This window comes from Calidris pugnax, unplaced genomic scaffold, assembly GCF_001431845.1.
Source record: "Calidris pugnax isolate Ruff unplaced genomic scaffold, ASM143184v1 scaffold448, whole genome shotgun sequence".
Lineage (NCBI taxonomy): Eukaryota > Metazoa > Chordata > Aves > Charadriiformes > Scolopacidae > Calidris > Calidris pugnax.
This window is the reverse complement of record NW_015091198.1, coordinates 112,324-135,485: the sequence shown is the minus strand read 5'-3', so window position 1 is coordinate 135,485 and position 23,162 is coordinate 112,324. Positions and strand designations below refer to the sequence as shown.

Sequence of the window (23,162 nt, the reverse complement as noted above, 5' to 3'; positions counted from 1 at the left end):
GGCTGTCACACGTGGTTTTGTTTGTGCTCCTTTTAAGGGATCTTAGTGCTGCCTCCAAACAAACTAGTCCTGAAAAAGAAAGCACGTGTATTCGCAAGTGAAACAAGTAAATATTTTAAATCGTTTCAGAGCACTCTTTCTATAGCTACAAAGCTTTTCATAACAGATGAAAAGGGAAGATTCCTCCTGGCTGGTGTGGTGAAGAGGAGAGCAAACCCACCTCTTGCACCTCTGCTGTCCTTCAGAGGAACCACCACACCATCTTCTCCTCACCAGAAAAATGCTCCATAGCAGTGGTTAATGACACCAAAACCAGCTGCCTCACTTTCTGGTCATCAGCTTGTCCATCACATGAAGAATAGGCAAGAATTTCAGCCTCAGTAATAAAACATTAAGGACTTGAAGATGACATGAAGCCAGTTCTCATCATCACATCTCTTTTTCCTTTTCTTTGTCCCCAGAGAGCATTACTTTTCCTTTGACCTTTAATTGCCCCCTGGCTAGGGGGATTAAAAGATGAAGGAAGAGTATCTGGATTGGAAGGAAGACCATTACAAACGATTTAACTGAGTAAAACACTGCCTGTTAGCACACACTGACCCGCTTTGAGTGCAGAACCGGGGTGACAGTGAGGGGGAAGCACAAGGCAAAGCCCAACACAACTTGGGGAAGACCAAAAAAGATTTTCACACCATAGACTTTAATTCTAAATGACATGAGAGGTTAGGTGGGGTTTCGAACTGACACCTAGTTAAGCAAATTTCTTTGCTTTCTTCAGAAAGCCCTGAGAACGGGGACAGGAGGACAGTAGTAAACAAGATGACTCAAGTTTGGTTTTCTCAGCTTTTTGTGCAAATTTTCCTTCTCATGTTAACTGCCTGTTATTCATTGATTTCTTTAAAAAAAAAAAAGTCCAAAGCCAAATAATTAAATATGACTGACAATGGGCTTCATAGGACTTGCTGCTTCAGTGATGATGTTCACCTTGCCAGACCTACTGTGACCACCACAGGCAGAGACCTGCTCGCTGGTAGCGTGGCTGAAAAGGACAGGAACCATGCAACAGAGTAGAAGAGAATGCAAGCACCAAACCACAATGTCCAAAATACCCCAGAGCACTGGTCCCAGAGCGCTGGTTTCGAAAGGAAATAGCTTTGATGGTGTTTAAATGATTCTTATTCTTCTAATTCAGCTTCCTCTTTCAAAGTCCTTCCACGGCTTCGGAGGCTGCCCATGCAGTACCCTGAGCAAACGCTGCACTAGCTGGAGCCATAAGATTCCACTGCTAGCCCTCAGAGCCAGCCTTTTCCCTAATTTACCTCTTTGGTTTTCATTAAAAAAAAAAAAAAAAAAAAAAAAAAAAAAAAAAAAAAAAAAAAAAAAAAAAAAAAAAAAAAAAAAAAAAAAAAAAAAAAAAAAAAAAAAAAAAAAAAAAAAAAAAAAAAAAAAAAAAAAAAAAAAAAAAAAGATTCTGAGTGTTGCAGGAAACAGTTCTATGTTTCAACTTGTTTGGTATCCAGCCCAATGGAAAAACCTGCCCTGAGACCTCTGGTTATTAACTGAAATCTTAAAACAGCATTGTCATAAAAATTCCCAAATATTTGTGTTTACTTACTAGCATTTTATTTTCAAAATACCTAACAGCTGCAGCAGTGTTTTCTTAATACAAGGCAGCCCTAATGCACTTAATGCTGACAGCTGAGAACACAACATCCATTTGCATCTTCTACAGACGACAGCAGAGGACTGTCCTTCTATTTACCCCATTTTAATCTCTTTTGAGCATGAGAGAATAGGAAAACAGAAGATAATTTCAAATACGTTGGCACTATCTTCAAAAAATTCTATAAAAGCACAAAAATGAACTTTTTTTTCTCTTTATATTTTGAACAGTAATATAAAAAAAAAGTGATGTTGATTCAAAAGTCAGACAAAGTCTGTGTTGACAACTACAATTCTTTTATTGGACATATTTTACTGAGCATTGAACGTTTGTTTATGAGGCACAGATTTAAGAATAACACCACAAAATGAAAAGGATAAAGTGCAGACCTGTACTGAGAAGCAGGCCTGGTAAGTCCATCTACTCCTACAACTCAGCAGAGAAAAGGAAGAAAAGGGGAAAAAAACTGCCATTATAAGAGAAGTAGTGTATTATAAATTATGTCCTGCAGTAGCTATACAACCACAACCTTCCCTGCAAGGTCCAGAGCACTGGAAAACTCAGGTCCCCCATGTGCAAGCACACTGTATTTGTTGCAGGAAATATTTTAAGTTAGACTTTGGCTTAAACAAGTGGTTTATTTATGAGTAAGAAAACTTAACAAAGGTCTACTGATTAAAACAGCTCTCTTAACACCATTCCTTTAAATATTTCAGAATAAAAATTTACCCACTTAAAATCAGACCAACAACCTCCCCCCAACACAACGAGTTTCAGCAAAAAGTGACTAAGAAAAGTGAAAGGGGGAAACTGGTGTGAGTCACGACTTTAAGCAACGCTCTTTGCCAGATCTCATTCCTGCTTGCATCAGGGTTTTCTCCCTAAGAAAATTCAGGAGATAAAACGGTAAATTCAGCACGTCCTTCTCTTTCTCCATCTCATAAGGGCAGTTTTCTACAGTTCTTAGTGACAGAAAAAAAAATAATATATATATTTCCAGAGCTTGCACACATCCGAAAAAAAAAAAAAGGCAGAAAACAAGAGGGAGAATAAAAACTAATATAAGCTAAAACATTATTTTGTAGTAAACAATAGAATATAACGTGCAATAGTGCAATTTCTCCTTTGCTGCTTCAACAAGGAAGTCTTGGTAGATAGTCCACTGCATGGCAAGGTCCCACATCTAACTCCGTGCTTGTCGGGCGCTGCTGGCTCTGCCCGGCTTCGGAGCCGCGTCGCTGTGTCCGGCCTCTCCCTTCGCCTTCCCCAGGTGGCGGAGCTTCTGATCCCAGCGCTGCGGATGGCAAAGCAAAGACTGTGTTACCAAAAAAGAGATTGCAGAAGAGCAACCGCCCCTCTTTACAAACGACAGCCAAATCTAAAAGCCGTTGCCCGCTTCTAGGACGTTGCACTGCCTCGGGCTCAGATGGTGGAATGTGAGGTTATCAGCAGAAGTCACTTTACATAGAAAAAAAAAGCTATTTCCTGGCTTTCTTGCAGCCTCTGTGAATGAAGAGGCTGAAATGAGGCATAACTGACTTCAGCGGAAAAGCACCTCAACTTCTAAATAATAAAATGTAAATGAAGCGATCTGTGCCATCTCTGGGGAAGTAGGATGGAAAAACAGCCAAGTGAATTTTATTATTAATTTATTATTATTTACTTATTTTTACTTTTCCAGGTAATAGTAACCACAGGACAAAAAGACGTTAATATATATGGCTGGTGCAACTGATGATGCTCTCACCAAAGGAGATTGCCATGAGAAGCGAGTGGCAACGTGGCCAGGTCCTCAGCAGCCCCAGGGTCACGGGCCACAGGGAAATAAGTGAGAAAGCAAGTCAGTTCCCCCCAAAAAACCACCCAACAAATGATACTGCCACCCGAGAGCTGGAACTAAGTAGTCAGCCTACGGTGGCATGTGCTCTGCAGCACTGGGTTTCATAAGGCTCTGCCAAATCAAACAGCAACTTGGAGTAGGATCCCCATATCTTTTCACTCATGTAATCTCTGTGGATGTGACAAATGGGCACAGAAAAACTTGCATTTGTAATCAGAAGAGCATTTTCCTGCCAGTCACCATTAAGGTCGTTGAAGGAAGCATTGAGGAGACTGGTTTGCACAGGCACCACCACTATGTTAAACCAAGCGCTGAGAAATTGTGTCAAAACAAGAACGTTCTGTGTAAAATGACACCCCTAACAACACTGAAATCACTGGTACTTGGCAGTGCATCGAAACATAAAAAGGCAATTCTTCCAGAATTTGGAAGGCACTAGAATACATTTAAATTAGAAAACATTAGAATCTATTTTCATATATTGCTTGCATCTGAGCTCATACCTATGACATGAATTCCTTCATCATGTACCTCCCTCACCTAAGCCAGGAAGGTAAATTTTAAAAAGTTGCTAATGCACACAATTTGGTAAGAGACATTTGTAAAGCCCTCTTTTTTTTTTTTTTTTCAATTAGTATCGCCATCCAAATTAAGCAGGTGTGTGTTGCAGAGCACACAGTTTGCCCACGGAGCTAAAACACTCCTACTGATTGCTTTTTTGAGACAGAGGTTTCGATTGGTCAAACACTGGTGTACTTTGGGGTAACTGAACCTATGGCTTTAGCTTATTCAGAGTGCATTTTGAAGTCATACAGCAACTAACAAACCAAGTTAATTTTTGATACTTGATATTAATTAACCGGGGTCAGCACGTGTAACAGGTACAGGTTTCATGGTATCTGCAACACTTGACTTTTGGTGAGGTATTTTCTTACCTTTACTTTTTTACCAAGACGATCCTTCCACTTCTCGGCTATGGAGCCTTCCACCAAGAGTAACCTACACAAGGGAGACAACCAGTTACTCCACCAACAGGCAAACACATGCTATACAACCCAACACATGCAAGACTAAGAACCCTGTGCCTGCAGAGACCCTCATCTCCCCTTGAACACCATTAAGGAGATGTCCAGAGAATCACACCAAGTTTTCCTCAGCTGGTGGCTCTGAAGTTCAGCTTTACAGGCAGGGGAGCAACTAACAACAAATATACTCTAAGGACAATGCAGAAAGAGTTACCTGGAGCGCTCCTCATCTTCGTAGCCCATAATGATGTACTCTTCATTGGCACTGAGTGGTGGGCACAGGCAGCCGGAGTTAGTGTGAAGGTTTACAGTGTCCTTTGGGATGTTCACCAGGGAAGATTTTAGGATCTCCTTTACTTCCACTACCGCAGTGACATCGTGACATTTAGTCTTCACCTCCTTCACTTTAGCCCGAATGACTGAGAAAAAGTCACAAAGAGTGTAGTTAGCAACAGCAGATAATGCAGGTCGCCCCAAGCTGTTCTTGGTGACCTCTGGGATTAGTCTTGTCACTTTAGCCCGAATGACTGAGAAAAAGTCACAAAGAGTGTAGTTAGCAACAGCAGATAATGCAGGTCGCCCCAAGCTGTTCTCTGGGATTAGTCTTTTGCACGGTCCATTATCAAAAGCTTAGCTGAACTCCAGCAACGACCCTGCCCCCATCTCTTCACTTCGTTACTTCATCCTCCGCCAAGAGGGTCCAGGTAGCTCAGTGTATGTCCTGACAGTATGGTCACAAGCAGGAGTGATGTACCAATTGGGTCTGCGTCCTATTTAAGTTGGGCTTAATTTTTAGCATCCCTTCTTCTTCATCCTTTCCACTTCATACATTTGATTCATTCCTTGTATGCTCTCCTCCCTCAAGCTGTAACTGCTCCTTCTTTGACTACTTGCAGTACAGAAGACCAAACTAAATTTGTCACTCTCAACCTTTCATGAAACATGAACGTGTATTAAAACTTCTTGTATCACTACTGCTACCGCATGACGGGCCCTTACCTTTTTTGTTCTCTCTCCAGTGACCCAGCATCAATCTGCTCTGCTCTTTATGAACTCCAAACGCTCCTGATCTTGACCTGATGACCCATCTAATTGTTTCCTCCCTCACCCTTTCTTTTTGCCTTAAGTTGCATGAGAGGAAGAGTTGCCTTTCAAAGGCAAGGCTTTTCGTTTCTCTCACGGTGACCAGTGAACTGATACCACATGCAAATGCACAGCCAGTCCAGAGGTCATGCTCTAGAGAATGCCACATCTTTCACAGCTTGCAAACAAGAGTCCCTTTCCCGGATTCCCCATTTCTTCCAACCTGTGTGAAAAAGGTAATATGGAAGAAAGAAAACCATGGACTCACACACCTCCTCTCTTCACAGGCATTGCCCATAAAGGCAATCAGAGACCGTGTTTTGCAGCCACATTAAATACAGCTGCTAACAATTACCTTGTGCATTTAAAATACACTGTTTACCCCAAGTGATCCACTTCCTTAAAACCTCTCTAAGATTTCAAAACAAAATCTCGGAGTTCTTTCAAATGCATTTTCAAACCTCTTTAATTTCAGAAGCTTGAAAGTATAGGCAGTAGCAGGCTGAGTGACTCTCTACCTCGCACAGATGTGGTACCCACTAGAGAACAATAACTCTGTACAGATTTTCTAAACAAATCCAAACCAACATAAAACCAACTAGTCACCTAAAAATACCCAAGGATGTTTGGCTGAATATAGTTGAAATTTTTTAGCTTTTAATAGGATTTATTCTTAAAAGAAGTTTACCTGACAGTCGTTGTATAAATGCATAATGTTAATAAATATTATGCCATCACTACCATTTAAATGAAGTTTTAAAGTTCCGTGAGCCTAAGGCTATTCATGTGATTAATGGGAGAAAGGATGAGCCCAGCTGTTCCAACTCCAGTGATACGTATTCACTGGCTTCAACACCTTAATTTGCTTAAAACAAATAGTATGAAGAAAAGTAGCCACCTGGACCTGTGATATGCCCGAAAACCAGGACAACCTGGAGAAAAGGATACAATATATGGACGCAGTGCACTTTTACAGGTGTTACTGACAGCATAACTCAGCTGGCAAGAGGCTCACTGCTGGCTTTGACACATGAGAAGGAAAGAACCTAGTATGCCTGTTAGATCCCATGGCGGGTTGGGAGGTATGAAACTTGGCAAAGCCATCATCTCCTGTAAAAGCAGAGTATATCAGAGCTGGAAATGGAAGGGGCAGTTCAGGCCTAGCAGCTCACAACGTCACTTTTGTCACACCCCTTTTCACACTGACGAAGTGCACGAGCCCCAGGTGCACTGAAATGACACTCGGCCTCAACACCGACACTCCTGCACCAACATGTGAAGCTAATCCACTCCGTCCTCCTACAAGCACCCTCTGTTTTGAATTTGGAAATGTTTCAGGCCACCTCTTCCTTCTGTAACAAGTACTAACTGGATTAACCATCAGTAATTGGGCCCATCGGCTTTTTTAATGAAAATCTTCCCCTCACTGTAGCCTTTAAAAACCGACCATGCGGCTGTCCTTACCGTAGTTATAGTTGTTGCGTAGATAGGTCTTCTGGGTGGCTTTTATGGGCTTGCATTTGCAGCGCTCTGTGAAAACAGAAAGTTTGGTTTAGAAAGAAAAGAGCGTGTGTTCAGGGACGACCTCCCCGAAACCTCAAGCTCGCTCCCAACGAAAACTTCACTGAACTGACTTGTCTTTTACAGGCAAGTTAAGCATTAAAAAGCACGGGGCATTCCTGGTCTGCTCTGCTGGGAGCTGTTGTGGAACTGTCTGTGAGATCTCCAAGGTTTCTGGGAGAGAACTTGACATGCTGAGATTAAAAAAAAACAACAAACAAACAAAAAAACAAACCCAAAACAAAACTCCAAAAAAACCAAAGCACAACCACAACAACCAACCTCACAGCAACAAAAATACAAGGACTTGGGAGTCTGAAGTGGCAAAATTTTCCATTTTAAGCCAATTCAAGATTCAATTTTTGTCTCTTCTGCACTTGCAAGCGTTGCAATTCCATGTCCTTACGAGGCCTTTCTCTCTTGTACTACACTCACTCCTCCTTTCTGCACCTTTAATCTCACAGACTAAAATACAGGGCTCTGTTTACCACTCGATGGGAGACTACATGTTTGATTGGAGGCTACACACACACATTGCTCAGTTTAACACGTTGGGATATTCTGCCTAGCATGCGCTTTCCATAAGGAACACAATTTTTGTGGCTAATTCTCAAGGCACAGTCTGTCCCTGGAGCTGCACCGTACCATCCGATGGTGGCACGGCCTCTTTACACCTAAAGATGTCTAAGAGCTACAGGCGTCAACAGATGAAGTGCATGGGAGGGTGGTGGGACCAAGCGGCACGTGGCTCCCTGCTCTGAACCCCGCTGGGATGGTCCTGACAAAATTAAACTTCAGTCATGTTTCTTCAGTGGTGTCTTGACAGGAGGTTTAAGAGAGATTGATTTTAAGATTAAGTCTGGGGCTTTGAGCAAACTGCTCTAGTAGGAGGTGTCACTGCCCATGGCAGGGGGTTGGAACTTGATGATCTTTAAGGTCCCTTCCAACCCAAACCATTCTATGATTCTAAGTTTACAATTAAGTTTAAGAGGCTGAAGGGCTTCACTTGACTACAGCAAGTGTTTAGTGTTACCTTTGATCCTGCTCTGGACCCTCCCTCAATTAATAATGAGCAAATGGCTCCTGGCTGAACTGGAGACTGACCTTCAGGAGACTTGGTTGGTCTGTCAACCCAACGGCTTCACGCTCTACACAGGACTGACATAGATGGGAAATTTTAGAGCACTACTTGGAGGATATTAACCACTGACACATTTGCATGTTATCTTACCAATTCTGCGACAAAAACAACCGTAAAGACATCTCAAAAATACAGTTAGTGGAGCTGACTGAAAAAGCTGCCACCACCCTTATGATAAATCTACGCCATGGATCATCAGACTTGAGTATAATTTAAGCCCAGGCTGCACATGTGCAATTGGTAGACCTAATTAATACAGGCTACAGAGCCATCCTGCTGTCTGGGTTGGCTGTATAAAATTATGACCCAGAACCTCAGTTCAATTAAAATAGGGAAATTATTAGCCCTTACAGGGGTAAGGATGGCCTTCAAAAGGCAATATAAACGAGCACTGTAAGGGCAGTATCTCCAGTGCTGCAGCTTCCAGACAGCTGGGAACGCTAACAGGGGTAAAAACACTGTCATTAGGGCCTGAAGCTCCAGACTTAAGCGTTCATTAACACCACCAGGATTTCACGGTTGAGTTGTTCTAATGCAAATATTTACTTATTTCAAGCTAGTGTGTAAGTGGAGTTTGGTGGCCTTGCAAGGTCAAGCCCAGCTGACTGGTATCTCCCACTCCAAGGCCACCGCTGCACCCACTGCAAACAGCAAGCCCCAGCAATAGATACACTTGGTCATCTATTTTGACATTTGAGTTGGCATTTAAGTGGAAGTAGACTTAATGCAGCCTATTTCGATATACCATAGTTCTAGAACAACAATGCATATAGCTAGTGATTTAGTTAAATCCAATGTGAAGAGTCTGGAAAGAACTTTTATTTGCTATATAAGACTTCTGCATATTAAAAAAAAAAAAAGAGATGGCATCATATGGTTATGGACTTCTAAAATCATTCATTTTCTATTGAAAGAATTTCTGTAGTTGAAAATAGAAAAAAAAATACAGGAAAGAGGAGAACGTTTCAAAAGAAGAGGATATTGTTTCCTTGAATTTCAAACACATCCTCAGCAATCTATATATAGAGTCCTACAGACTTCAGCTTTTGTACAAGACTGTGTTAAAATAATAAAGGCAGAGAAGGGAAGTGATTTTTGGCTTCCCTTCTGCCACTGGGAGCTCAGGCATACTTTAGGCCAAATTATGGCCCATTTCATAAGCTGCCTCAATACAGGCCATAAAAGATGCGCTCCTGTGACCCACACTCACGCAGGCATCTCAGCATTCACGTCCAACAAGTTCTACCCTTTAACGTTCTCCTGCTCTACAGTACTGTGCTCTGAGGCACGAGTAGAAAAAAATAGTCTGAGTTACAGGATAAGAACACGTAGCCTCACATTTCCCTCAATTTTAAGGTGGTATTGGATTATTTTGTTTTATTAATTTGAGGAATATGTTCTACTAGTCTTGTTCTAGAAACCAGTTCTAGACCTGTCCATGTTCTTAATGAAGGATACCTCCTAGTCACCCTAGTGCTTTTCAAAACTACATTTCAAAGAACTTTGCAAAATGCTGCATTATTTCTAACTGCTCTTTAGAGATGCAGAAACTTACACAAAGTCACTTGCCAAGGTCACCTATGAAGTCAGTCACAGAGCTAGAACCAACCCTCTCCCAGCTTCTGTTGCCGCGACTTTCAAAGGAACCACAACATGAGTGTTGGAGAACACACATTTGGTTGATGCGTGTTTCCTGCAAAGTTGGGGTGGGAACACCCACAAAAGGTGGCCATAAATTTGGTTGATGCGTGTTTCCTGCAAAGTTGGTGTGGGAACACCCACACAAGGTGGCCATAAAATTGTACTACATCTCTTGTTGCTGAGGGGAAGTCTCACCTTACATGACAGTCTCCTCTGAAGTTGCCAGAATTACCAGAAGAGCCCTGGGACCACAACAACTTGATACCCCAAGCACCAAGAGGGGCAGCAGAGGCTCACGCCAGTTTTGAGGGAGGTCTCAGCTAACTCTGCCATTAAGTATTTTTTTAAACACAAGTCAATACACGACTAACAAAAGCTGAAAAGCTATACCTTTGAAACCTTCCCCCTGTAAATGCCAAAACAAGTGGACCACACAGGAAAAAGGTTTTTCCCCACGGATTTCTACCAAGAAACATGCTATCTTAAATATACGTGCGTGCACAATCTAAAACGTGGCTGGAATATTGATCAATGCAAGCACTCAAATCTGGAAAATGCTTCCCTGATAAATTAAGGATAAAAAAAAACCCTCTGGAAAAATTTCTGAGTGACTCAAATAGCATCTTATGAAGCAGACAACACCACAGTTTACTGCCAAGAGAGGTAAAAAAGCTCCCCCTCCAATAAAACCCAGGCAGACTCAGAGGGAAGGCTCTGCCAGCAGGCACTGCCAGGGATAAAAGGTGCCTCGAAGAGGGGTAACCCATGAAGACTGCTCACTCCAACCCTACACGTGCACATGCAATATGCTCCAGAAACCACAGAGCCAAGTCCAGGATTTTTTAAAACACATCATGTCGCTACTTGCAAAAAATAAAAAAATAAAAAAATTCTATTTACAATGGCAAAATTACAAATTTACTTTACTGAACACAGCCTTTTAGGTGACTAAACTGTGTTTGTCAGTTGCAACAGGTGTAGCACATTGAACCAGAAATTGTGTTGGTACAGCAAAAGGCAGTGACAAAAACATTACCCTTCCTTTCCATCAGCAATTTTTCTGCGCATCTTCACCCTGGTTTTTTGCATGAGGGTTTTTTTGCACATCTGGGTTTGCTTTTACTAGTCAAAAAGCATCATGACATAAAGCATAACTGAATCTTACTCTTTTCTCATCCACTACAGGATCACTCACCGGTATTACGTGCTGTCTACACCCCTAAGGACAGGCTGTGCTAAAGATCTGGCTGATATTTTTGATACAAGATCTTCAGAAAATCTTTAAGACTTGGTCCCATGCTCAAGGCAATTTAAAGTGAAGCTTGCGAAGGGGCTTACTTTTATCATGTTTTCCTAATTGTAGCTGGCTTTCTAAAGGACGTACACTGCGATTTAAATAACATTTTGCCTAAATAACACCTACACAGCTACCTTCACATTGGGACCTACTTATTACATTTTAAAACTGTACTATAAGCTGGGCATTATTAATATGTTATTAGTACCTTTTTACAGTTTGCTCATAGAGATTAACGCTGAGGCTATCCAATTTAATGTAGGTATCTAATTCTATGTTCCACAACCATACTTAGCTATTTATATTAATAAAGTGAGCATCAGTGCACACTATAGCTCAGCAATACCTCTGGAGAAGGAAAGACACGATGGCCAATGCTAGGTTTCCCAGTGTCATCTTCTTGACAAAGGCCTAAGAGGAAAACTTTTGAAGGAATCATAATAGAATTCAAGAAAACCTATAGTCACTGGCTTGCTTGAGCAACAAATTGGTATTTTTATCATCTATTAGCTCCCAAACTGGGCTTTCCTTCTTTGCATTGCCTATGACTAGTGGCAACACTGGAGGGGCTTTACTCAGGTCCAGCAAAAACAAAATAAAAAATAAAAAAGCAACAGGGGACTTGCTGGAATAAAACCAGTCTCAGAAGGTCTCAGCCTCAATCTCCTGAAGTTAGCGGGAGTTTTGCCATTATCTACAAAGAGTGATGAATTTAATTTGCAAACTTTGAACTCAGAATGAACCGTTGCCTTCACTGGTTCTGCCATTTAATGATCATTCTCAACTGTTTGAGACAAAACTTTTAATGGAGTCAGCACAGCCCTCTGGATCTGGTGGAAATTTTTGCCCTGACAAGAGCAGAAGAGGTGAGTGCTAAAAAGACGCGCTAAAGAGTTGATTGAGTTGTATGCTGAGAGGTCCACAGGCTGGCCAGCCCCAAATCCCAACTGCTCACAGGATACAAATGCACAATCTACAGGACTCCCAGACAAGACAGAGTATTTGTGCATCACTCAGTGACCCCCTCCTACTTATATTAAGTATCAAAAGGATTTGAAAGACTATTCCTTATTATAGAGTTTTATAAAAGTGTACTCACCGATGCCGGCGCCTCTACAGTTGCCATTATTAGAATCCATAGGGAAATCTGGCACGGATTTGTAAAATACATAAAGAAATGTTAGTATTTTTAATATTAGACCATCTCAGTACACCCCCATTGCAATGCTTAGTCTCTTTCTCTAATATTTAGTATATTAAAACTTAATGACTTAATTAACTAACAGATTGTAACGTTCGACAGGCCAGCCTGTTAAAAGTTGACACAATTTTTTATCTGAACTTCACCTGAATTCAGCACTTCATGTTAAATGCTGCAAATCAAATATCCCATTCCTACTGATGCACAGACCGGCAGGTTTAGGGCGAGGATGAAAATTTATGGCATGACCTTACAAGCATCTACAAAAAGTACACGTACTGTTTGCATTTAATTAGATGATGAAGGAGAAATTACTTTTGGTTTGTTTTTTTGGTTACTGAGGAAATCAAACCAACCAACCACAATCACATCATTGAAGCAAATGCCAAAACAAATGTTTCAGACCTTTCCCTTCCCCTCAGTTTAAAAACATACTGATTAGCTTGAAGGGCAGATAAGGATCAGGAGGAAAAAAGGCACTATGCGCAAAGAACTGCTTTTAGACACATTTGTGAGTGAAATGTGCTCCACATGAGTACAATGTCTCATTTCAAACCTGTTGCTTATTAAATCACACAATTTAATTGATTTATACATATACTTAATAATGAAAAACGAGTATGTTAATTTCATATAACATTGTACAAGTTGAGAAAAAAAATGAATGCAAGAAAAACAAGGTTTGGGAGAGGGACAGTATCCTTTATTAGAATGACATATAAAATGGAAAAACAAATGAGGTTTCAAACAAAAGGCCCTTCTTTAAGTTTGCATGCCCCAAAGTTCATGCAGCTTTTTCAGCTCTGGAAGCTGGTATCATACAAACACCACCTTTCTTACGTCCTTGCATTATCACGGATGCACCATCACTGCTTGTACGATGCAGGACAAATGAATATAAGACCATGTCATAAAAGCTCCTCTCTTGCAACCGAAGCTGTAAGGATCTAAGGATCTGGCCATAATACACCCCAGGACACTGATGATACTCAGTATACGTGAAGTGGTATACGTAAATTTTAAGGGCTGGGGCCATTATTTAATCACAAGTTCTATAAATATGTATTTAAAGTAACTGTTTACAAGAGATCTAATATTAGTTAATCTTCTAATTTGGCCATCTTCCTTTAAGAAAAAAATAAATTTCCATCTTAAAGCATATTTATACTTCTCATAGCAACATGGAACTTCCTTTACATAAATGGGGATACGGCAAAATGACAGTCAGGGCAAAAGCACTTCAGAAGTAGTGATTCCTACCAATGTAAAGAGCAAAAGGTACACAAAATAGCACAGAAAGATTTAACAGATGCTCTTTTACACCCAATATTGCTAATAAAAAATTTCTTCCAAAGAAAGTTTCAAACTACTGCAGTATCTCAGTTTATAGAACAAAACCAACATTTTCATGCGGTTTTATTTCAGTTTTGTTTGGTCTTCAATTATTATGCACTTCCGTGGCAGCTGTAAGGCTTCTCCCTGCTGCCTTGTAGCAAGTCAGATTACACACACTATTTCTTACTGATGTGTTTAACTTTGATTATTCACCTGAGTTATTCTCAAATTTTAAAAAAGCTGTTGTTATCAGGTGGTAATTAGAGAACGAGACCTCTACCAATAGCATATGGTTAAAAAATAAAAAAGAGCTTTTCATCAAATTTAAATTCATTTTACATTATATCAAGTGCTTTCATGTATTCCACACAGGGTGATGGAGAAATTAAAACTGTTTTCCTTTTGCAATTAGCTAAGTAAGAGGATAACCCCATTTCTTCTCACCCTTCCTCTCCTGGCCCAAACCACTGTTGTCTTGTTCATTTAGTGCTTTGCTTTAAACCTGCAGCTCCTTCTGAAGTGGTCACAGTATAGAGATCACTTGGGTCATAACCCTCCCATCTGCTCCCCTTGCATATAGAAGCCTGCAAAACCTCCCAGCCACCAACCCCGTAGAGATGGTTCTACTTCCCTTACACCTAAGACTGGCCTGAGATGTTTCACCACCCTCTGGGCACTCAAGACCCCTGCAGAAAAAGCTCTCCAGGTTCACTGGCCCTCTCAGTTGGTTGTTTTCCATGCTGGCTGGCTTTGCACATGGCCAAGGCAACTCCTTCCAGTGCTTCATGTGTCCCATCAAGCTACAATTCCTTCTAAAACACGCACTTCAGTTATGAACGAAGGGATGGTTGGTTCACATCTCCAAAGTACATTCCCTACACCAACAAAACTAGGGGCAGGAAAAATTTTCATCAGCAGAGGAGGCCTGGGAAGTATCAGGTTAAATGCTTAGCATTTTCACATCCACGGAGAGAACACGGAAGGGAAAAGAAGCCCTGAAGGAGACTCTCCCTTCCTAAACCAAGGGTTGACCCAAGCAATCATTGTGGTGTTTAAGCAAACCAAGTCCAATTCACTCTGGAATTACAACTAAACACAAACCAGAGCCTGATAAGGGGTTCACAGTCTTCCCTGACCCCACTCAGGGGTACGATGCTCCTGTCTATGGGCTGAGGAACTGTACTTCAAACTCACACCGATGCAAGGGGCGGGGCTGGTAAACACTCAATACGTCCAATGTAAACCCAAATTTGTCCAAAGAAACATAGAACTAAACTGCTTTCTACCAGATGTTCCCTTCCACTCCTAAGTATGCAACTTATTTTATTTTTACCAAACTGCAACGCGCCACAACCTCAACCCATCTCCCAGCTCCACATTCATTCAGCCAGGTCACCTCTGCTGTCCCTAAGCAGTGGTGGCAGGTATCTGATGAAGCAGCCAGCTGTGCCAGGAGAATAACTGAGCCATGAGCTGAGCAGCTCCTAATGGACACGTCTCCTGTTTCCCCGTGCGTGTGAAGGCCGCGGTGCGGTGTAGTCAGCAACTGTGGTCAACGCACGGTGGCTGTCAATGAGCAAAGGAGTCGTCAACAGGTTTCATTCTTCATTAAATGAATCATTCATTCATGATTCATTTCCCTCCCTGCGAGGCTTGGGCCAGGCAAGTATTGATTGACCTCCCCTTGATGTTCATCTCTCCCAGCGCCCTTGTGCTTCCTTAGGGATGAGCGGTTTCTACTCATGGAGAACAGCATGGACTTGGGAAGTGGAGCAGAGACCTTCAACACATCTCAGGAAAGGCTTCACGTCTCCCTGATCCTTCCCCTGGTCATGCTTATACCGCCTGGTCCTGCCTCATCTAGCAGGAAAGCGATGGGAGAAAGCATCTGGGCCACCCTTGCCACCAGCACTTGCAAGATCTTAGGTGGGCATGAGCAACCACGAAATCCCATCCCCTGACTCCAGCAGTCTAATGGGCAGAGACCTCTCTCCACCCGGAGGGGCACACTGCTCACACCTCCAGCCAGAATGCAGAGAGGGGAAAAAGAAAAAAAAGCTGGTTTTAAAAACAAACAAACAACTTCCTATTGTTCCACTTCTCTTCTGAGGCAATCTCTCTGCCAAGTTCTGTCTATGCACAACAATCTTTTTGAAAGAAATCTCTCTCAGTGGTGATCAGCAGGATTGCCAAAGAGGAAATATCATCCAGAGCTCCAATCCAAAGGCTTCCTTACTAAATTTTGTTTAAGAGCAGGGGCAAAAATCCAAACCGATTTTTCCAATCAGCCGTTTTAATTAAGCACTTTTCAGAGGGATGCTATATAAAAAACAAACCAAACCACTAACAAGGGGAGCAGAACAAAAGCTGCTCGCACAGTAAGTGTACAAAATGACAACACCTGGATCACACGTTTGGACGAGAGGTTTGGGAAAAGGAAGATTTTACTTACACCACAGTTTAAATTAAAATGATTAAAAAAAAAAAAAAGCGGAGAAAGAGCCAAAAGTCACACAGTCCTGATTGTCACTGCAATTAAAGAATATGGCCCAGCTATTGCTGAAGCCACTCCAGGCACCCAGCTCCAAAGAACAAAACCAGAGCGAGCAGTTGCTGCCTGGGCACCTCCTTCAGAGGGACACCTGTGAGACTCGTTGGTTAAGAAACCTTCAAATACGCACAAATTGTGACTTTGTGACCTGCTCCGGGTCTTAACCCAGAGAGGATCTTTGCTAATCTGATCGCAAGGACACGCACAGTGGAGCCAAGTAATAGGAAAATTGATCCTCCTTAAAATTTGATACAGATCACTTGAAGCCATTCCACGCGATTCAGCCTACAAAGGCAGACAAACTGAAGTGACAGTGTAACACCACCAATGGTATCTTCATTAACAAGGTTTAAATAAGCTTATTGACTTCTCCTTTCTTCTTTGAGGCTTGAAGTTTGCAATGATTTTGTTCTTTAACTGAGAAACTAACTAGGGCAACAAAGATGGTTAAGGGATTGGAGCATCTCCCTGATGAGGAAAGGCTGAGAGAGCTGGGACCCTTTAGCCTGGAGAAGAGAAGGCTGAGGGGAGACCTTAGTAATGCTTATAAGTATCTGAAGGGTGGGTTGAAGGAGGATGGAGCCTCTTTTCAGTGGTTCCCAGGGACAGGACGAGGGGCAACAGGCACAAGCTGGAACATGGGAAGTTCCACTCCAATCTGAGGAAGAACTTCTTTGGGGTGAGGGTGGCAGAGCCCTGGCAGAGGCTGCCCAGGGAGGGTGTGGAGTCCCCTTCTCTGGAGATCTTCAAGCCCCTCCTGGATGCCGTCCTGAGTGATGTGCTCTGGGCAGCCCTGCTTTGGACTAGATGATCTCTCTAGAGGTCCCTTCCAACTCTGACAATTCTGTGATTCCACGAAAAGAGGTTGCTTCCAAGCTTTGCAAAAATGCTTAAAACAAATCTCAACCTTAAAACGACAACCTGGGCATGACCACTCGTCCTTGGTACGTTCTGAGACACTCCTAACGCCGATGTGCATTTCACTGTAAGTAGAGTTATGCAAGTCTGAGTCAAAGCAAATTTGATCTGGAGTTTGGAAACCACTGCTTTGGAAATTAAGTTAATAACATATGAAAAACAAGTGTGGGAAACAGCTCTTTCACTTTTCTTTTAAGCAATACAACGCCAAATTCACATACCGGATTGCTATGAATTCACCTGGGCAAAAAGCAGGCACAGAGGACATGGCCTATGCAGAGAAACCATGGGTTCATTGAAGACTTAAGAAAATACATCTCCATCACTTGAATAATCTTTAATTTTCTTTCATGTTTAAGAGGTGGTTTGTTTTTTTTTAAGAGATTCCAAGTTCTCCTCAGCCGTCTCATGATAATCACCAAAACTGGTTTGGGCTTTAATTACACATGGTTGATACCTTGTGATGATGCTTCTCTTTTCTCCAACATCTCATTAACAACCCAACATGCCTTCAAGCTACTTTTCTATTTAAGATATGACGAGATGGATCTGTTGTCTGATATGCATGGTACCCATCATACTGCTCGCCTTTTATCGCCAGTTCCCTCTCCAAAACAGGAATAAACATGTCACTTGAGACATAAACAGTCTGCTAGTCAGTAACAGCCAAGCACAGCACTTCAGTGATTTTCTGAGTCAGCATCCAGCAACGACCGTGGTCAGGCTGGTCATCTATTGCATGTAAAACCTAATGATCTCTAGAGGTCCCTTCCAACTCTGACAATTCCGTGATTCCGTGAAAATTAAAAACAGGTCCCGCTCTTGATAGAAAGAAAAACTGTCTTGAACCTAAACTATCTGCACTTCTTGCTGCTTGACAGGCTAAGGAAGATTTGACAAGACCCTGAAGGAAGGAAGCAGATAACCTGATAGACGTGAGGAAGAGTCAGCATAGGCACATGGAGAATGAAATATATGGAGCTCATGAATGGGACCTCCTGCATAGGCAAGACAGCTTGTTATCAGTGTCTGCGAGCAGAACTGCTTTCATCCCTAAAAAGCACAGGACTGGGACGCAGTCACAGAAGACATTAGCATGTACCGATCTCACATATGGAATGTTAACGTATTGACTAAGAGGCTTTTGCATCCTCTATCCTGGATGATGATTCATAGGATCCCCCACAAAAAGCATCTGTCACACCTGCTTCCAGAACACCCACACCATGCCCAGAGCATCCCTCTGCTGCTTGGGTGTAAAGGAACCTGTGTGTTTCCCAAAGATAATGAAAAACCCAGACAGATATGCTTCCCACAGGACGCTTGTTTGAACATGGGCCCTGTACCTTGAGGGACCTGAGAGCTCCAAATGGGCAGCGTGGTACAGCAGATACACACACTCAGGTTTTGGAGACCAGCACAAGCCCAAAGGGTCTGCAGAGCTTTTCCTCTAACTGAGCTCTAACCAAGGCAGTCCTACTCTTCTTATCAGCCTTTTCCACACACACACAGCAGCAGCTCTTTCACCCCTTTGTGTCAGCAGCCCTGAAGAACACCACAAGAATGACACAAATACCTCCCCCATTCCTGCAAAGAGAAAGCTTCTAGACCTTCCTTACCATTTGGGCCTGCATGTAAAAAGAGGTCCTAGATGATGTTTGTGGAGGACTCATAACCTGTGCCTCAATAACCCAAAGTGAACTTCTCAGTGGGATTTGCCACAGATTTTACTAACCACGCTTAACTTCATGTTTTGCAACAGCCACACTCTACCAGGCATGGGGAACACAACTGATCCGAAATGTCAGCCAAAGGAAAAAAAAGAAAATCAAGTGAACATCAAATGATCTTCAACTTGGCATCACTGAAATTAGAGTCAAGACCAATTAGTTTTAATGGTGTCAGGGAATTTTGGAAGCATAACATAATGTTAACCCAGTGCAGCCTCTTGTAGGCAACTCAACCCAAAGAAAGTGTGTCCTGCACCCCGGAGAACCACGTGCTCATGAGAAAGATGCATGGTCTAATACTGGAAAAGGAACGGAAATCGGGCTTTCCAAACCCTGTTCCTGCTCTGATGAGGACAAACATCTGACCCGTGTCATCCTTCAGGCTGCTGCCTGATGGAAAGGACTAGACAAATGCATTAACCCCCTACGCAAGTAATAATGCAGGAAAGGAAACCTCAAGAGGAAAGGAAACAGTAGAATCCTGTTACTTTGCAGGTGGCAAAAAATGAAAGAAAAATACAGATTTCACTTCTGAAGAATAACATCCCTCCTCTTCTGTAGCAGAAGCCCAAGAAAAAATGGATTTATATTTCTGCCTGCTCAACTAGATGTAGTTTACAGACACCACAAGGGGCAGGAATGCTTAGGAGATAAATAAGTGCAAATATTCTGCCTGCTCCCTGTTAGGCAGTTCGTTATTCGTGTCTTCTACTTGGCTGCAATCCTTTATTTGGAGAATTGAATTTGGAAGTGTTCACCTTACCTCTTCCTAGAACAGGAATCCTTCACTCTGCTTTCTAAAGGAACAGTTTTATTCCCTCAAGAAGGATTCTTTCAGTCTGGTGCATAATGCATCAGTTCAAAATTTTCAGCCCAGAAATGAGAATGTCATCAGGTTCTCATTCACTGAAAGAGAGTTTTCATGGATCCAGCCCTGGAATCCCTCAAAGAGGTTATTGTACTGCTGAGGTCCTCAGAAATAGGTAACTCGGGGGCAATTTTAGCCAAACTTCCTCCCTCCCTCCAGATTTGAATGCGATTGCTTCCAAATCACTGCAGACCTGCCAAGCCTCGCTCGGTTTTGAGCCGTTTTTAAGGCGGTTTTGAAAGCACCTCAAATGCTGCGGAGAAAGGCGCTTGGTGTTCAAAACCTCCTCAAACCATCCCAGGAGGTCTGCAGCCCCCAGAGAGCCCACAGCAGCAGTGAGGGACCTGCAGGCAAACATAGATGGTTGGGTTCACGGGCTCGGGGACAACGATGGAAGGGAAGGAGGATGGAAAGGCGAGAGGGGAGCGATTGGAAGGGAGAGAGAGAAATAGCAGCAATGACTGGAGATGTCAGGGGATGGTCACTGAGATGGGATTTCAGGAGGTGGAGAGGGTAACTCAATGGAGTCTGAGAAAGAGAAGGGTTAGTCTGGCCCACAAATAAAGGCAGAGGAGTAGAGAGAGCAGCTTACCTGGGAAGGCCGAGCTGGGGAGCACGGTCAGCAAACGGAAGCATGAGATTTCATTAGGAGAGGAAAACAGGAATTACAGCGTTTGGCACAGTCTAATACTGTGCGGAGTACAGCAAGAGAAAAATAACCAACCCCACTTTTCATTCCACAGGTCACTGCTGGGGGAGGACAGAAAGGTGGGAGATGCCCATCGGGAGATGTGACCATCAGGAGATGTGGCCGCGGGCACTGAAGGAGCGGGACAGCAGCACGACAAGCCTGTGGGACACACGGGTGCTGCTCTGCCTCAGCCTCCGACCCCTCTTAGGGGGTCCCCTGCCCTGGCTCTGCTCTCCTGGGATGGAGAGCTCTGGCAGACCCATCACCACTGCAACTTTGCAGCAAGGAAACGTCGCTTGGTGCCACCACACGCTTTCCTCAAGGGAGACAGGAACTGCGGTCATTTCGTGAAGGTCAAAGCTCACTTGTGATAACCACCCATTAGCCTGCTCTGCTTTCCTCATCAATAGCTCCTTCAATTTATTATTTCTGTGGTGCTCCACTCACCATGTTGGGGCTGTGCCCTCTGAACTCCTCCAGCCCCAAGGCAGCCGTGCCAGCAGCACACCGCTAACAGCAGGGTTCCTGAGCAACCAGCAGGTTTGCAGCATCGTGGTGGCCCGAGTGGTCAGAAACCTTCACCCAACCGCCCGGAGATGCTCCTGCCTCCCTGGTACCCTGGGACAGCAGCTGGACACCCATCACCAGCTGTCCTGTGGGACCACAGTGGGTGCAACCGGTGAAACGGGAGGCAGCGAGACAGCTGAGGGGGTCAGGTACCACCAGAGCTGCCCTGGGCTCACTCGGGGACGCTGGGAATGAAAAGCTGTGGAAAGCTGCACCTTTGCCACTCTTCTCTCCTGACCATAACCCGTGAGCCCAGGGACCTGACAGGAGACCAACAACCGGGCATTCAGTGCCAACCATGGAGATGGGGCTCCTCGCTCCCCTTCGGCTGCCAGCACAGGAGGAGGCTCAGGAGGCCACAGACCCCCAGCTCCTGCCCACTGGGCTCTTCTGGGCACAGCGCTTGCTCCAGAATTCTGCTGGCAGTGCCCAGGGGGGACAGGGGAGACAAGGGGGAGCCCCTCTCTGCTGGGTGAACCGCTGCTGGGGAGAGAGCAGAGTGGGGCAGGGAAACCTTTCACCCTTCGGGGGGTGAAACCAGGGCTGTTGCTCCCACACTTTTTCAAGCAGGACAGCAGGGCTGTCATTTGTCACACGTGTCTCTTTTTTTTTCCCTAAGAGCAAAAAAACTTTTCCCCAGCAGTGATGCGGCTGGCCAAGGCAGGAAAGAAGAAGAGAGGGAGAAGAAGAGAGGGAGAAGAAGAGAGGGAGAAGAAGAGAGGGAGAAGAAGAGAGGGAGAAGAAGAGAGGGAGAAGAAGAGAGGGAGAAGAAGAGAGGGAGAAGAAGAGAGGGAGAAGAAGAGAGGGAGAAGAAGAGAGGGAGAAGAAGAGAGGGAGAAGAAGAGAGGGAGAAGAAGAGAGGGAGAAGAAGAGAGGGAGAAGAAGAGAGGGAGAAAAGAAAGAGAAGGGGAAGAGAAGGAGAAGGAGGAAAAGAGAAGGGGAAGAGAAACAGAAAAGAAAGAGAAGGGGAAGAGGAGAGAATAGGAAGAGAAGGGAAGGAGAAGGGGAAGAGATAGAAAAGAAAGAGAAGGGGAAGAGAAGGAGAAGGAGGGAAAGAGAAGGGAAAGAGAAATAGAAAAGAAAGAGAAGGGGAAGAAAAGGAGAAGGAGGGAAAGAGAAGGGAAAGAGAAATAGAAAAGAGAAGGGAAAGAGGAAAGGAGAGAAGAGAAAGAGAAGGAGAAGGAGAGATATAGAAAAGAAAGAGAAGGGGAAGAGAAGGAGAAGAAGGAGGAGGAGGGAAAGAGAAGGGGAAGAGAAACAGAAAAGAAAGAAGGGGAAGAGGAGAGAAGGAGAAGGGGAAGGGATATAGAAAAGAAAAAAAAGGGGAAGAGAAGGAGAAGGAGAGAAAGAGAAGGGAAAGAGAAATAGAAAAGAAAGAGAAGGGGAAGAGGCCAGAAGAGGAAGAGAAGGGAAGGAGAAGAAGAAGGGAAAGAGAAGGGGAAGAGAAAGAAAGGAAAGAGAAGGGGAAGAAACGGAGAAGGAGGGAAAGAGAAAGGGAATAGAAAGAAAGGGGAAGAGGAGAGAAGAGGAAGAGAAGGAGAAGGGGAAGGGTAAGGGAAGAGAAAAGTCCCCAAGAGCTGGGGAAGGCCGGGCTGGGCGTGCGGGCTCGCCCTGCCCCGCTCCCCTCGCCGGCGCCCATTGTCCGGTGGGTCCGGCAGCGCAGGCTCCCGGTGCCGGTCGGCGGGGACTCACCGGCGCCCTCGGCGGTGACGATGGCCTCGGGGGAGATGCAGACGCCGCGGTCGTAGAGGGGCAGCTCGTCGCAGGCCAGGCTGTCGGGCCAGGCGTGCCGGTACCGGATGAGGACGGGCTCGCAGCCGGCCCGGGCCCGCTCGCAGACGGACTTGCAGGGCTTGATGGGCTCATGCTGGAAGTCGATGGTGCAGATGGGGGCGTACATGGCGCAGAGGAAGAAGAGGAGGTCGGGGCTGCAGTTGGTGCCCAGCAGCCCTTCGAACTGCTCCATGGCCAGCACGGCGTTGGCCTGCGTGCTGTGGTGCAGGTGGTTGGGCATCTTGGTCATGTTCCAGGGCAGCGGTTTGCAGAGGGGG

The 23,162-nt window shown here is 44.1% G+C and overlaps 1 protein-coding gene across 1 annotated transcript in view; it reads right to left on the bottom strand.

Moving 5' to 3' along the window:
* Positions 1-1,936: 1,936 nt before the first annotated feature.
* The window catches only part of FRZB (frizzled-related protein), a 22,750-nt gene continuing 1,524 nt past the window's right edge, over positions 1,937-23,162 (bottom strand). The window contains exons 2-7 of the mRNA XM_014959610.1: positions 22,804-23,156; positions 12,350-12,397; positions 7,076-7,141; positions 4,743-4,947; positions 4,439-4,502; positions 1,937-2,957 (exon numbers count right to left, since the gene is read on the bottom strand). Of these exons, the coding sequence (XP_014815096.1) occupies positions 2,847-2,957; positions 4,439-4,502; positions 4,743-4,947; positions 7,076-7,141; positions 12,350-12,397; positions 22,804-23,156 (847 nt within the window). The 3' untranslated portion in view covers positions 1,937-2,846. The remainder of the gene's footprint in view (positions 2,958-4,438; positions 4,503-4,742; positions 4,948-7,075; positions 7,142-12,349; positions 12,398-22,803; positions 23,157-23,162) is intronic.